The following is a 14,957-nucleotide window of genomic DNA, read 5'->3' on the forward strand; positions in this document are numbered from 1 at the left end:
GTGTGTGTGTGTGTGTAAATCTATCACCCATGTGTAGCTCCTGTCCCCTTGGACCAGGACCTTTGCATGTAAATTTCATCCTTAACATTTTAAATCCCAACACAACATGATTGCATGCAGCTGAGTGCACAAGCTGACATGTTTTATGCGTTGTTCAGATTGAAGTAATGCACGATTACCAAGGCAACCGCAGCTGTCTGTACGGTCCCAACCCTGAGACGGATTCAGAAGCTGAGGACAATCCAGAGCAGGTCACACGGTGAGCAGTTTTATCTTCCATCAGAGCCGGTCCTTGACCTCAATCCCGACTCCTGTAGTCTGATCTTGCACAGCTGCATGTGTGTGCATATATAGAAATCCCAATTTATTTCACTTGTGACTTTTTGTAAAGATTCATTTTTATATTTTAGTCACATTATAAAGGAACTAATAGCCACAGAGAGGATTTACGTGGACGAGCTGCTCTCTGTCCTACTGGTGAGCTCTGCTATTTGTGCAGCAGCATATAAACTGAGAGAAAATCAGACTGTTAAATCTAAATATTTTGTATTTGTTGTTTTTGTATCCCCTCGTGAATCAGGGCTACAGGGCAGAAATGGAGGACCCCTCCATGGCTAATCTTCTTCCCTCAGCTCTCCGCAGCCAGAAAGATGTTCTGTTTGGGAACATGCCAGAGATTTACCAGTTCCACAGCAGGCTAGTTGCACACACACGCACACATTCAAGCTGTCGCCAACACATGTCTGTCTTGCTCTTTTTTATTCTAGTCTAATTCCCATTTCTTTTTTCTGTTGGATTCTCTGTTTAGGATCTTCTTCCGAGATCTTCAGAGTTGCTTGGAGACACCAGAGAGGGTGGGGGCTTGCTTTCTACAACGGGTAGGCAAACAAAAAGTGTAACATGAAGACTTTATTCAATATAAAACAAAACATAACATATAATAAGTTTCTGTTTGTGCATCTGAGCAGAAGGAAAAGTTCCAGGTGTACGAACGCTACTGCCAAAACAAGCCTTGCTCTGAGTTGCTATGGCGACAGTGCGCTGAATCACCTTTCTTTCAGGTAATTGCACATTTACTATATGATAACCTGATATAATTCTGTGTAAGGGTGTGTTTCCATTGGTTTATTCTGAATTTTACGGAGCACAATGTGTAACAAAAAACGAAAAAGGGATTTAATTCATTGGTTTTTTGACACCACCCTCTGCAGGAGTGCCAGAAAAAACTGGACCACAAGTTGGGTCTCGATTCCTATCTCCTGAAACCAATCCAACGCCTCACCAAGTACCAGCTGCTGCTTAAGGTCTGGTACATGGAGAGAAATGCAGCTTAGAGTGGTTACAATCACCATTATGCAGGAGGGTTCAATATTAAATGTCCTTCACTGGAGGAAATCATTTTTACAGAGGATTAGTGCTCACTCTCTCATTTGCTGTTCAGCTTAATCCTGCAGGATTAGAACCAAAAACAAAAATAACAATTAAATGTTATCCTTTATTGTGTCTATCTAGAGATTTTGTGTCATGTTTGTGGCACAAAAAGTGAACAAATGCCAAACTAATCCACTTGTTTTATTGCCTGTTGCAAATACCAAGCATGCCTGTTATAGGTTTTATTACTCACCTTGAACTACCTTGTATAGTAAATTATTATTATTATTATTATTATTATTATTATTATTATTATTATTATTATTATTATTATTATTATTATTCATTTTTATAAAAAAGAAGCACTGATGAAGAAATGGTGGCACAAACGTTTAGCAGATGATTTGAAACAAACTCAGGCAAGCTGACTGCAGTTAGGCTCAATTTATTCAATTTGCAGAGTAGCAGACAAACTGTTTGACAAACCGGTGGTGATTTTTTTAGCTTCGTAGATTAGATCATGCAGGACGTGCTGACATGTCGTCCTGTGCATCTGTGTTTGCTCAGGAGCTTTTGAAGCACTGTGTGGAGGAGCATTATCGCTGTGAGCTGCAGGAGGCTCTTGAATCCATGCTGGAACTGTTAAAGTCAGTAAACGACTCCATGCATCAGATAGCCATCACTGGATATCAGGTATCAGCCGGTAAAAAAAAAAAAATACAGATTAAAACATACATTGGGGCAAAAACGTATTTTGCAAACACAAATTGTGCACTTAAAAAGATGAGAGAGGTCTGCACTTCTCATCAGAGGTACACAACAGTCTCTCTGCAACTGTGAGACACAGAATATAAAAATCCAGCAAATCACATCGTCTGATTTTTAAAAGATTTTCTTTTTGTATAATAGTGCAGAAAATAAGTATTTTACACCTACAAAAATCTAGTCCTCATAGACCCATTACTTGTTCTTTAAGAAGCTGTTCTATCCTCCACTCATAACCAGTATTAATGACACATGTTTGGAACTTGTTATCTGCATAAAAGTCACGTGTCCATTCCTTCAAACAGTCAGATTCTAACCTCCACCAAGACCAAGACCAGAGGGCTGTCAAACGAACAAGATTGTACACCTGCACAAGCCTGGGATGAGCCAGTCTGCAGTAGCCAAGCAGGTCGGTGAGAAAAGATCATGTGTTGGAGCAGTTGTTAGAAAATAGAATAAATACAACATCAGCGACAACATCCCCTCGACCTGGGGATCCATGCAAGATCTCACCTCATGGGATACAAGTGATCTTGGAACTGTGAGGAATCCGCTCAGAACTACATGGGGCAACTGGTCAATGGCGAGAGCTGGGTCCACAGTAACAAAGGTTACTACTGGTAACACACTCCGTCGTCAAGGATTAAAATCCTGCAGTAGGGCTGGACGATAATTCAATAGTTCAATGTATCTACCGATAGACATGTGATGCGATAAAAAAAAAAAGAGTCAATAAAATTTCTAATAAAAGGTTTCCTTTTTTCATTATAACCTATCTGGTAGCAGCATACTAGACTGGGGCACGCTACGTCACCAGGCCCTCTCCTCTCAAGCCATAACAGAGCATGAGGCAGCAAGGGGTCACAGCGAGAAGAGGCGGAGAAAAAAAAACTAAAATACCAAAAAGAAAATGGCGAGGGCTGCACATAAAATATATCTTCTACAATTTTTAAATATTTTTCAACAATTATCGATTATCGATCAATATAACAATTTTTTTTATCGATACACTTTTTTTGTATATCGTCCAGCCCTATCCTGCAGCACTCGAAAATTACCTCTGCTTAAGCCAGCACATGACCGGGCACGTCTTTAGCCAGAGACCTTCTAAACGATCTGGAGGAGGATCGGCAGAGTTTTGTGTGGTTGAATGAGACCATGTAGGTCTGGTATAAATGACACTTACCGTGTTTGGAGGAGAACTAATGCTGAGAAGCTTGGGAGTGGAAACGTTTTGCTTTGGGGCTGCTTTTCTGCAAATGGGACGGGGAGAAATAAAGCATAAATGGAGTATTATGAGATTTTGGGTAAAACCTTCTTCCATTAGTGAGAGCATTGGAGTTGAAATCTGGCTGGATCTTCCAGCACGAAAATGATCCCAAACACACTGCCAGGCCAAAAAAGGAGTGGCCATGTAAAAAACATTTAAACTTTCTGGAGTGGCTTAGCCAGCCTCCAGACCTCAATCCAACAGATAATCTATCTAGGGCGTTAAAAGTCTGTGTTGCCCAGTGAGAGCCTCAGAACATCACAGCTCTAAAGGAGATCTGCATGGAAGAACGGGCCAAAATACCAGCTACAGTGTGTGCAGACCTGGTGAAATCCTACTGGAAATGTTTGACCCCTTTCATTGTCACCCAAGTCTACATTACGAAGTATTGAGGTGAACTTTTGTTATTGACAAAATACTTAATTATGCACCGTTATACAAATAAATTCTTTAAAATTCTGTCTCTCACAGTTGAAGTGCACCTATGAAAACTACAAATCTCCCTCATTCTTTTAAATGGGGAAACTTGCACAATTGGTGCCTGCCAAATACGTTTTGCTCCACTGTATTTTTGATATATTATTGCATTCTTTGCTTTTTTCTTCTAGTGATGAACATGTTGCTGGTGAAAACGGTTCTGTTTCTGTCTTTGGCTCAGGGGGATCTTAGCCAGCTAGGCCGTGTAATAATGCAAGGGAGCTTCAGCGTGTGGATCAGTCATAAACGGGCAGCTGTGCGAATGAAGGAGCTGGCCAGATTCAAACCCATGCAGCGACATCTCTTCCTGTATGAGCATGCAATTCTCTTCTGCAAGAGAAGGGACGAGGACAACCATGACAGGACGCCCTTCTACAGCTTCAAATCCTGCCTCAGAGTAACAATGCATCGTAGACCCACACTTGGCTGAATTTATCGAGTTTGCTATCTGAAAAGATTATGCTCAAGGCATTTAAAACACTTAAAAATCTACAAGGAAATGTGTCTAACAGTTGTTTTTCTGTAGATGAGTGCAGTTGGAATCACAGAAACTATAAAAGGAGATGTGAAGAAATTTGAAATCAGTTACAGTGGCAGAGAAGTGGTGTACCTGATTCAGGTATGAATGACTTTGCTAGATCTTTAGTGTGTTGTAGTTTGTGCTTGTCTGTAATTGTGTGTATGGTTGTTTTTCTAGGCTCCCACAGTGGAAGCCAAAGTCGCCTGGATGACAGAGATTCAAAAGATTCTCACCAACCAGCCGAGACTGCATCAAGGTTTCTGTTCCTTAAGTTCTTGACTTTAGTTTTTTCCTCTGAAATGTCAGCTTTTTGTCTTTTGTACAAATCTCATGGCATACCTGCAGCTTTTTAAATTTTAGCCATATTTTGCACTTTACAATTTAGTTTTATCTTTTACTTAGTTATACTTGTATTTTCAATCCTTTGAAGCAACTTTTAATATGCTTCCTGCTTTTCCGTCCTACTGGTTTAAAACCAAATTACAGCTATCATAAACAAACAGCCTGCTATAACTAGTGCTAACAATGAGCTAATGCTAACACCAACTAACTGATATTAAATAAGCCATAGAGTAAAAAGATCCACCCTTATTATTGTTGTATTATTACTCACTATAGCAACTAAACCAGGTCACCATCATGCTGTGATTTTGTAGCCTCCTTCAGGCCCCTGAAACAAGCGTAGACTTTGCCGATATTGCCTCTGGTTTTAGATTGTTGCTTCGCCTCCAGAGACACTAATCTCATAATTTTACTTCTAGACTCTGACATGATGCCAACAAAAAATCTAAATTCTTTTTCTTCTTCTTGTGCTTTTTATCCAAGGTCGACAAACTGAAAAAGCTTACTACTAGCCTTTATTTTAGCCACTTGCACAGTAATCAGCCGTTGCCATAAAGCAGGTAGAATCCTCCCGCTAGTGTTCCTACCCGAACCACAAAAGCTGCTTTAGCAAATCTACAGAACAAGCTAGGTTTTCAACGCTAATGGACAATGGACAACACCACCCCTCAGGTATCTTTACAGAGACACTTCTGCCAGAACTGGAACGTGCATTGCCAAAGGAAACAAGAAAGTGCAAAACACCAGTTGCCATTTTGTTGTCCGTGACCTCAAATGGTGATTGTTTTTGGGACTCTAGTAGTTTGTACTAAAGTTGAAGTGGTAGAAGCCGGCTGTTTCTCCTTCTCTGATATTATTGAGCCGAAAAACCTCTCACACCAGTGGTGTTCTGCTGCTAAATGCACACATAAATGGAGGACTCAGGGAAGTTTGGCAGTTTGTTGAGACACATAACTGGATGGTCCGATAGATGCTTTTGGTTTGAAACGTGTTACGCGTCATTCGACAAATGCGAGAGAACCACCTTATGAAATATTTTTGTTAGTTTTTTATCTGCACATTATATTTATAGCTATACTATGTTAAAACTTTAAGATGCATGAAAAAAGTAACAGCTTTAAGAGAAGTTTCTGGTCAGCAGAGGGCTAGAATGTTGAAGTTGCTCAAGTTTATGGCTCAAGATCCACTAAAACCAGTGTGAAAGCAATGGCTTTCCATTTTTGTTAAGGATGAACTTCTTTTTGTTAAGGATAAACTTCTCTTATCTTTTTCTCAGATGAGGCTCCTTCCCTTCCTGCTTCAGACAACCTCCTCTCTGACAGGTGATTTCCTTCATTTGCATATCTATAAATCTAATAAACAGTAATGAGCTCCAAAATGTTAAGATTTTATAAGTCAACACCACTAAAAACGTTCTACTCTAAATTAAGTCAACTTTTTTCATGAGCTCTGATTGTTTCCCACATCACGACAATCCAAACACCTCGTTGAGTCAATTATCTGTTACTCTGATGCTCATTTATTGAAAGTACCACCTCCCGAGGATGAAGGCAACAAAACAACATCACAGGGTGTTTGTGGGTGTGGGCCTGCTGAGTTATTGTGGTAGATGACAGTGATTTGCATGTCAGCATGCTTGATGAATGTTTGAGACTCGTGAGTGTCACAAAACATAACATGGCTCTTATTCATTGTGCATGGGTTCATCATTTTAAATATTTATTAATATTTCATTAAATCATCAAAATCAGTGCCTGATGTTGTTTATTGTGGTGTGACAAAGACCTCTTTTGTAGAATGAAGTTAGTGTGACAGCTTCTTTCATTATTGTGATCATAGTCGCTGATGTTTTGATTGATGTTATTATCAAAGACCTGAGAGCCCAAACAATTAAATTAAGTATGTTTGAGACCAGCTAACAGGCAAAAGAAAAAAATGCAGGTAAATGAACAGGGAGTTTATAAATATGTACAAAAAGTCTAAAAATTCTAAGAGATAGGCTGGTTTAAAAAGGAAAGGTGCCACGTCTGGGTGGCAATTTCTTGACCCACGACATGCTGAATCCAAACACGGAAAACAGAGGGAAAAGCCAGGTTACTTGCAGTCAGCTCACCACGGACCATGACAGTACCCCCCCCTCAACGGACGCCACCCGGCGGCCGAGCAGAGGAGGAGGAGGCGGAGGAGGAGGAAGCCCGAGAGGCCTCGAAGTCCCTGATGAGGTCCGGGTCCGCGATGAACGAGCGGGGAACCCAGGAGCGATCCTCGGGACCGTAACCCTCCCAGTCCACCAGGTACTGGAAACCACGGCCCCGGGGGCGGACATCAAGGAGGCGACGGACAGGGTACACCAGACCACCTCCGACGAGCCTGGCCGGCGGAGGAGGAGCAGAAGCAGGACACAGGGGACTAGAGAGGACAGGTTTAATCAGGGAGACGTGAAAAACAGGGTGGACCCTCATGGACGGGGGCAGAGCCAAACGGACGGTGGACGGACTGATGACATCAACAATGGGGTATGGACCGATGAACCGGGGAGCCAGCTTCCTGCTGGTGTCCTTCAGGCGGATGTCCCTGGTGGACAGCCAGACCTTCTGCCCAGGGGTATACACCGGAGCTGGTCGTCGGTGTCGATCCGCAAGGCGGCGGTTACGGTCTGCAGTCCTCTGCAGAGCCGCCGTGGTCTGGACCCAGGCGCGCCTGGCACGGCGAATGAACTGGGGAGCGGAAACAGGAGGATCTTGGGTAGACGGAAAAAGAGGAGGCTGGTAGCCAAGAACGGTTTCAAATGGAGACAGGCCAGTGGATGCAGACGTATGAGCGTTATGGGCGTACTCTACCCAGGGAAGTTGGGAACTCCAACTAGAGGGGTTGGAGGAACAGACACACCTGAGCATGGCCTCGAGCTCCTGATTCAACCTTTCGCATTGTCCATTAGTCTGTGGGTGGAATCCAGAGCTAAGAGCGACACGGGCCCCCAGGTGGTCAGCGAACTCCTTCCAAACGCGGGACAGGAATTGGGGGCCACGGTCAGAAAGTATTTCAGAAGGAATGCCATGCAGACGGAAAACGTGTTTGATCAGAAGTTGGGCGGTTTCGGCAGAGGATGGGAGTGCTTTGAGAGGCACCAGGTGACAGGATTTGGAAAAACGATCAACTACCGTTAGGATGACAGAAAAACCATTAGAGGGGGGTAAACCAGTAACGAAGTCTAAAGCTATGTGAGACCAAGGGCGAGTGGGTATAGGCAGAGGGTTGAGGAGTCCGGCTGGAGGTTGGTTACTGGATTTGTTACGGGCACAGATAGAACAGGCGTTGATGTACTCACGGACATCTTTAAACATGGATGGCCACCAGAAGGTTCTGCGGATGAGAGCCAGGGTTCGACCGACCCCAGGATGAACTGAGAATCTTGCCGTGTGGGCCCAATGGATCAGATCACCATGAACCCTGGTTGGAACGTACATTTTATGAGGAGGACCGGTACCTGGATCTGGTTCAGTTTGTTGGGCCTCCTGCACCTTTCTGGTGATGTCCCAGGCCACAGCGCCCACGATGCAGGATGGTGGCAGGATCGGGGTGAGTTATGGGTCCTTGTCGGGTGAGTACAAACGGGATAGAGCGTCCGGCTTGGTGTTCTTGGAACCGGGTCTGTAAGAGATAAGGAATTGGAAACGGGAAAAGAATAGGGACCAGCGAGACTGTCGGGGGTTTAGTCTCTTTGCTTCCTTCAAGTATGCCAGGTTTTTATGATCGGTCCAAATAATGATGGGGTGTTCTGCTCCCTCCAGCCAATGCCGCCACACCTCCAGAGCTAGTTTAATGGCCAGTAGTTCCCGATTTCCGACGTCATAATTCTGCTTGGCAGGCGTGAGGCGACGAGAGAAGAAGGCGCATGGATGGAGACGGTGATCTGAGGGAGAGATTTGTGAGAGAACCGCACCGACACCAGAGTCTGAGGCATCAACCTCCAGGGTAAACTGGGCGGAGGTGTCGGGACGAGTGAGAATAGGAGGTTGGGTAAACTTGTTCTTTAAGTCCTGAAATGACTTTTCAGCAGCGGGAGACCAAATAAATGGTTTGTTTACGGAAGTGAGTTGAGTGAGTGGAGCAGCAGTCTGACTGTAATTCTTAATGAATCGGCGGTAAAAATTAGCAAAACCCAGAAAACGCTGCAGTTGCTTACGTGTTGTGGGAGTAGGCCAGGAGAGAACTGATTGAATCTTGTCTGGATCTGTCTTCAACCGCCCGCTCTCGAGGATGAAACCGAGAAACTTGACCGATGGAACATGGAACTCACATTTCTCTGCTTTCACGTACAGGCGGTTCTCCAGGAGGCGTTGAAGAACGGCTCTGACGTGTTGGCGGTGTTCTGTTGGGGATTTGGAAAAGATCAGGATGTCATCCAGATATACTGTAACGAACTGATTGAGGTAATCTCCGAGGACTGAGTTGACCAGGGACTGGAATACGGCAGGGGCATTTGTGAGACCGAAAGGCATGACCAGGTATTCGAAATGACCTAAAGGAGTTTTGAAAGCAGTTTTCCATTCATCACCCTCTTTAACACGAACGAGATGATAGGCATTGCGCAGGTCCAGTTTAGTAAAGATAGTGGCGTCTTGTACAGGTTCAAAGGTTGAGGAAAGTAACGGGAGTGGATATCTGTTCTTAACTGTAATCTGATTGAGACCCCTGTAATCTATGCAGGGCCTCAGGGAACCATCTTTCTTGGATACAAAGAAAAAACCTGCGCCCAGGGGTGAAGTGGATGGTCTGATTAAACCGGAAGCTAACGATTCTTGTATGTAGGTGGACATACAGACTTGTTCAGGTTTAGACAGATTATACAACCTGCTGGATGGTAGTGGGGCGCCCGGCAAGAGGTCGATGGCGCAATCATACGGTCGGTGAGGGGGCAAAGAGGAGGCACGGTCCTTACTGAAAACGAGGGAAAGGTCGTGGTACTCCTCTGGTACTCCTGACAAGTCGGGAGGAACCGGTGGATCGGGGGTAGGTGCAGCACTGGAAGGTGAAGCAGAGCGAAGGCAGTTGGTTAAGCAGTGAGAACTCCAAACGACAACCTGAGACGTTCTCCAATTTATTTGGGGATTATGGGTGACAAGCCAGTCATGTCCAAGAACTACAGGAGAGTGGGGAGACGGAAACACAAAAAAGGAAATACTCTCCTGGTGGTTACCTGATACCAGTAAATTTACAGGCACAGTCTGGTGAGTGATGGTGGTGAGTGTACTTCCGTCCAGGGATGATGCTTTCAAAGGAGTTGGAAGAGGAATAGTGGGGATATCCAGCTTCTGAACGACTGTTTTATCCAGCATATTGCGTTCACAGCCTGAATCCAACAGGGCCTTCAACATACAACTGCCTTGGTTAAACATAATGGCACAGGACAGAGTACAGCGGGATTCCGAAGTCTCATTCGCACCCACCAGTATTCCCGGAACTACTGGTGGACCTGCCCCTTTTAAACGCAGGGTGCAACTTGAGAGTCGGTGACCAGGTTGACCACAGTAGAGACAGAGGTTAGAAGCGAAGCGGCATTGTCTCTCTTCTGGGGTTAATTTTGTTCTGCCTCTCTGCCTGGTCTCGTCTCCAGATGGCGCCGTAACTTGTGGCAGAAACTCCTTGGACTGGGTTAGTGGGGGAAGGGATACTGGAGAACCCCTAGAACGTTCCTTGAGACGCTTTTCTATCTTAATTGCTAAACTTATAAGCGATTCTAGGTCGGGGGGTTCTTGGCATAACGCCAACTGATCCTGGAGGCGATCGTTTAAAGCCTGGGTGAATGCTCCGAGGAGTGAACCGTGATCTAAAGAGGAAACCGCTGCCAGTGTGCGGAACTCTATCGCGAAATCGGCTACGGTCTGATCTCCCTGATGGAGATTCCACAACCTTTTTGCGATTTCAGCTGGGGACTCAGAATAGTCAAAAGTCTGGTTAAATTCGGACAGAAACCGTGAGAGGGAACCACTCAGAAAACCGGCATCACGACTCCTAGCCTCGGCCCAGTCTAACGCCTTTCCTCGGAGTAATCCGATTATGTAAGAGATCTTAACTGAATCTGAGACAAATGCTTCGGGCGATCTTTTAAAAGCCAACTGACAGCTAAACAAAAACCCTCTGCATCTGCCGAACTCACCGGAATAGGTCTCCAATGGGAGAGAGCTGGGTATCCGGAAGTCGATAACCGGAGACGGAACCGGATGTGCGGACGGAGGAGAAACAGGAGGTGACTGATCAGACGGTTCCGGGGGAGTTAGCTTGCTAGTCAGGCGGTGCAACACGTTGCTCACATGGAGTAGCCGTTGGTGGGAGTCAGATACCTGTTTCAGCAAACTATGGATGGTGTGTTGATGACGGGAGAGGGTTTCGGAAACGACAGGCGGGAAGTTAACGGACGAATTGGATTCTGCAATGGGGTCAACTTGTGGCCGGATGATTCTGTCACGTCTGGGTGGCAATTTCTTGACCCACGACATGCTGAATCCAAACACGGAGAGCAGGAAATGTAAGTAAAGGTTTTTATTACTAAATAAGGAAAAAGTAAGAGACGGGAACCGACGAGATGCAGGACTGGCAGCAGGAATCCAGGAGAGTCTCTAAGGAGGGAGACAGAGTGAATATATATGGCGGAAAACAATGGGAACTTATCTGGAGACTAGTCTTACTGTTACTCGGTAGTAGTAATGGAACGGGAAGGCTTGTCGGGTCCGGGTGAGCTGATGAGATCCACAGGTGAGGTATAGGTTGTCCAGGGGTGGAGGAGCAGGAATGGATGTTGGTTGGTGAGCGGCTGAGAGCGGGCGGCCAGGGAATGAAGCAGTGCGTCAGGTAGAACTGAGATCCGGGCTTGTTCTGGAGCTGGTGATGAGTTGAGAGAAACCTGGAGGGGAGCAGGAGAGGGCATCAAGGTATTTACTAGCAACAGGTTCACAAGAATATAAAACGAGTTTCAGGATCGGGCTGAGGCTGAAGCTACCCAAACAGAGTAATCATCCGGCGTGTTGATGTGTCGCACTGCTCCTTAAATCCCCTGAGCCTGATGAGGAGATCAGCTGCAGCTGGAGCTCTCAGACACGCCCACCTGTGGAAAAAATGCTCAGAGGGAAAAGCCAGGTTACTTGCAGTCAGCTCACCACGGACCATGACAAAAGGTGGGAAACATTACTGACAAAAGTCAAACTTAAAGCTGCTATAGCAAATCTACAGAACAAGCTAGGTTTTGAACGCAAACACGATCACAGAACACTCACCCCGCCCCTCAGGTATCTTCTCTAAGACGCTTCTGCCGGAACAAACACCTACATTTCAAGAGGAAAGGAGAGCGCTCTAAACACCAGTCGCCTTTTCCTAGGTCCAAACATCTTTTGTTGACTTCAAATGATGCTTTTATTTTTGGGACTCTGGTAGTTTGTCCTAAAACTGAAGCGGTAGCAGCTGGCTGTTTCTCCTTCTCTGATATTATTGAGCCAAGAACCTCTCACACCAGTGGTGTTCTGTTGCTAAATACATGAATGTGTTATGAGTGGAGGTCCCAGGGAAGTGCGGAAACGTGGCGGTTCAACAAGATCGACAAGCGGATAGCCCAGTAGTTGGTTTTGTTCCATGTCCACTTTATTGGCAGAGGTAGACAAATGCAAGAGAACCACTTTAATAAAGTATTTTTTATCTGCACAATAAGTTTATAGCTATACTATGTTAGAACATTAAGAGACAAAGGTGTTTTAAGCTAACTTATTTTCCAAATTTGCTCTAGCAGCTCTAAAGGAATACTAGGCAGTTTTGCTTGCTTTCAGCACCCCCTAGTGTCCATTATAAATTATTTGTGCTTAAACCGAAAATGAAATATGTCCTTGTTGTAAGTTTGTCTTTTTAACACCTTAATCTAACTGCTGAAATGTCTCCTCAGCTTTCATTAGTTTCTAGAGGAGCGATCCATCACTAAATCAAACAAATCAGTTGTGTTCACAATCTGTAACATGCAGGAAACATGTTGGAAGCTCCACTCCACTCCACAGCTCCCTCCACCAGCAGGGAGTGGCCCGCTAACTACTATACGAATTGCATGCCTTTAATATTAGATCTAGAAAGACAAAGAAAATAAATAAAACTAAGACAGTTTATTGCACTATATGAAAATACAAAACATTTTTCACTGCTTTGTTTGCTGTGTGGGCCTATATTACGAAGACAAAGTTTGAGTGTCCAAGTCTCTTTGGATAAGACACTTAAACCCCTTGTAGACCCCCTTCTCCATCCCATCCGATCTCCAAAACAGGGGTGTGACAGTCTACTTTGAACTGTTAAAATAACCACGAATCAGTTAGGCCTCCTTGTAGCTGGCTGCAGTATACAGTTTAAGCTCCGCCCCCTCTATTCAAGTATTTGGGACATTTTTCTGACTAAGAATGAAATAAAAGCCTCAAATACATTTTTCAATTTTATGTTCATGTACAATATTACAGCATCCATAAAGTGAGATATATTGGGTTTAACAATAACAGAATTAGACAGAGACATGACATCTACCTTCAGTTTGCTGGTGAAGGTTCTCAGTCATCCAGGTCATGGTAATTCAAAAGGGGTAAGATGCAGGCAACTGGACTAATTTGGTTTCTTGAAGATGTTTCACTTCTCATCTGAGGAGTTTAGCCAATTCTAGCTGGATTATGGGAGAGTCAAGCTTTTAACCCTCTCAGGCTCAAAATAAGTTTTGATAAAAGGACGGACAACTAAGTCCTTCAGGGGTACTTCTGAGTTAATAAATGCTCATGAAATACGTATGTAGAGTAACCAGGTAGATAGGTTTTAACTGTTGCAAATCTGCAACGCCTGCCTCCAGAGGGTTAAGTTGTAGCTGGATGAGAAGCAAAATGTCTTCAAGAAACCAAAAAAGTCAAGTTGCCTTTGTTTGAACCCTTTTTTTAAACATCAGTTTCTATAGAACATTTTTTACCTAAATGAATAGTTCCATATATTTCTGCAAAATGCTATTTTTAATAAAAAGAGAATCCAACATGGACGTTACTAAACCTTTGAAATCAGATGCTGAAATATATGTGATTGTGATCTAACAAGAATACTGTATTACTTTCCTGAATGTGGATAAAGTTTGAGTTTGTTTTGTGACATAGTTGTTGTTGTTGCTTGTTTTGTTTGTTGCGCTCGTGTCTTTGCTTCCCTGCTCATGCTGTTTAGTTCATCAGAGGTTTGTGTGTCATGGGGCGGTGCGTCGGTGGAAGGCTGCTCAGCGTGTCTCCCTCTTCCTCACAGCTCCACAGCAACAAGCCACTCCCACAGGTTCAGAGGGGAGGAGTCAACCCATTCCAGCCCTGCCCACTCCGACCCTGTGGTTCATTCACCCCGGCGCAGTGAGTCATTTAGACAAACACGTAATGAAAAGTGACCCAGTCTTTCCACTGGATGAGTAAGCGGTGCATTAAATAGATATGCTTTACTCACACGCTTACAGGGGTGTCCCTTCCCACTCGAAGTGTTTCAGATATCTTTTACTTAGAAAGTTTCCAAATGTTTTACTCTGAACTGATGAGCTTCACCCGTTCTGGAGGCGTAGCGCATAAAAAATAAACTTGAAATGTGATTTTAGTTGAGCGATGCGTCACTAAGCTTCCAGAATACATCCAAATTGCAACGTTTTGCGGCCTATGGGAATGTACCCATCTACTACAACATCTACTAAATGCTGCGTACTACACTTTGTGAATGTTACTCAATGCTTACACAGCCATTGGAAAGGCCCGGTTATACAATAAGGTAAACACAAGTTACAAACCAAGAGTTACACACGCACAGATCTTTTGAGTCAGATTTCTCTCCATAAACATAGATGTTTAGCTAACACCTTTAAGCAGTTACTATATTTTTGTTATTATTTATCACTGTCATAATGTGAATGAGAGATTACAAACAAAGAAGAACTTAGATCAAAACATTTCTGAATAATTCACAATGCAAACCAATTTTTGAGGAAGTCTAATTGTATTGTATTAGTGCAGCTTGTGGTTGTTTCAGCTGTTTTTAATCTGCAGGTTGGCCCATTCCCGCTCACTCTGTCTGTGAGGCTCTGGAGGACTGGGGAGCCACTGACCTCTCTGCTATATCCGACTCAGAGGAGGAGGATCAGCCCACACCACTGGTGAAACAATGAGACAGAGATCATGCACTAAAAGA

The 14,957-nt window shown here is 44.2% G+C and overlaps 1 protein-coding gene across 2 annotated transcripts in view; it reads left to right on the top strand.

Moving 5' to 3' along the window:
• The window catches only part of LOC107386746 (proto-oncogene DBL), a 30,720-nt gene that overhangs the window by 9,847 nt on the left and 5,916 nt on the right, over window positions 1–14,957 (top strand). Inside the window, exons 12-24 of one of the 2 annotated variants that reach the window (XM_015961348.3) lie at window positions 159–259; window positions 411–477; window positions 581–696; window positions 809–878; window positions 969–1,061; window positions 1,212–1,304; window positions 1,939–2,064; window positions 4,065–4,280; window positions 4,410–4,502; window positions 4,581–4,659; window positions 6,022–6,067; window positions 13,965–14,137; window positions 14,816–14,922. In XM_015961348.3, the coding sequence (XP_015816834.3) occupies window positions 159–259; window positions 411–477; window positions 581–696; window positions 809–878; window positions 969–1,061; window positions 1,212–1,304; window positions 1,939–2,064; window positions 4,065–4,280; window positions 4,410–4,502; window positions 4,581–4,659; window positions 6,022–6,067; window positions 13,965–14,137; window positions 14,816–14,922 (1,380 nt within the window). The remainder of the gene's footprint in view (window positions 1–158; window positions 260–410; window positions 478–580; window positions 697–808; window positions 879–968; window positions 1,062–1,211; window positions 1,305–1,938; window positions 2,065–4,064; window positions 4,281–4,409; window positions 4,503–4,580; window positions 4,660–6,021; window positions 6,068–13,964; window positions 14,138–14,815; window positions 14,923–14,957) is intronic. The other variant, XM_070555819.1, reaches the window with a different exon arrangement.

Source organism: Nothobranchius furzeri, chromosome 10 (assembly GCF_043380555.1).
Source record: "Nothobranchius furzeri strain GRZ-AD chromosome 10, NfurGRZ-RIMD1, whole genome shotgun sequence".
Classification (NCBI taxonomy): Eukaryota; Metazoa; Chordata; class Actinopteri; order Cyprinodontiformes; family Nothobranchiidae; genus Nothobranchius; species Nothobranchius furzeri.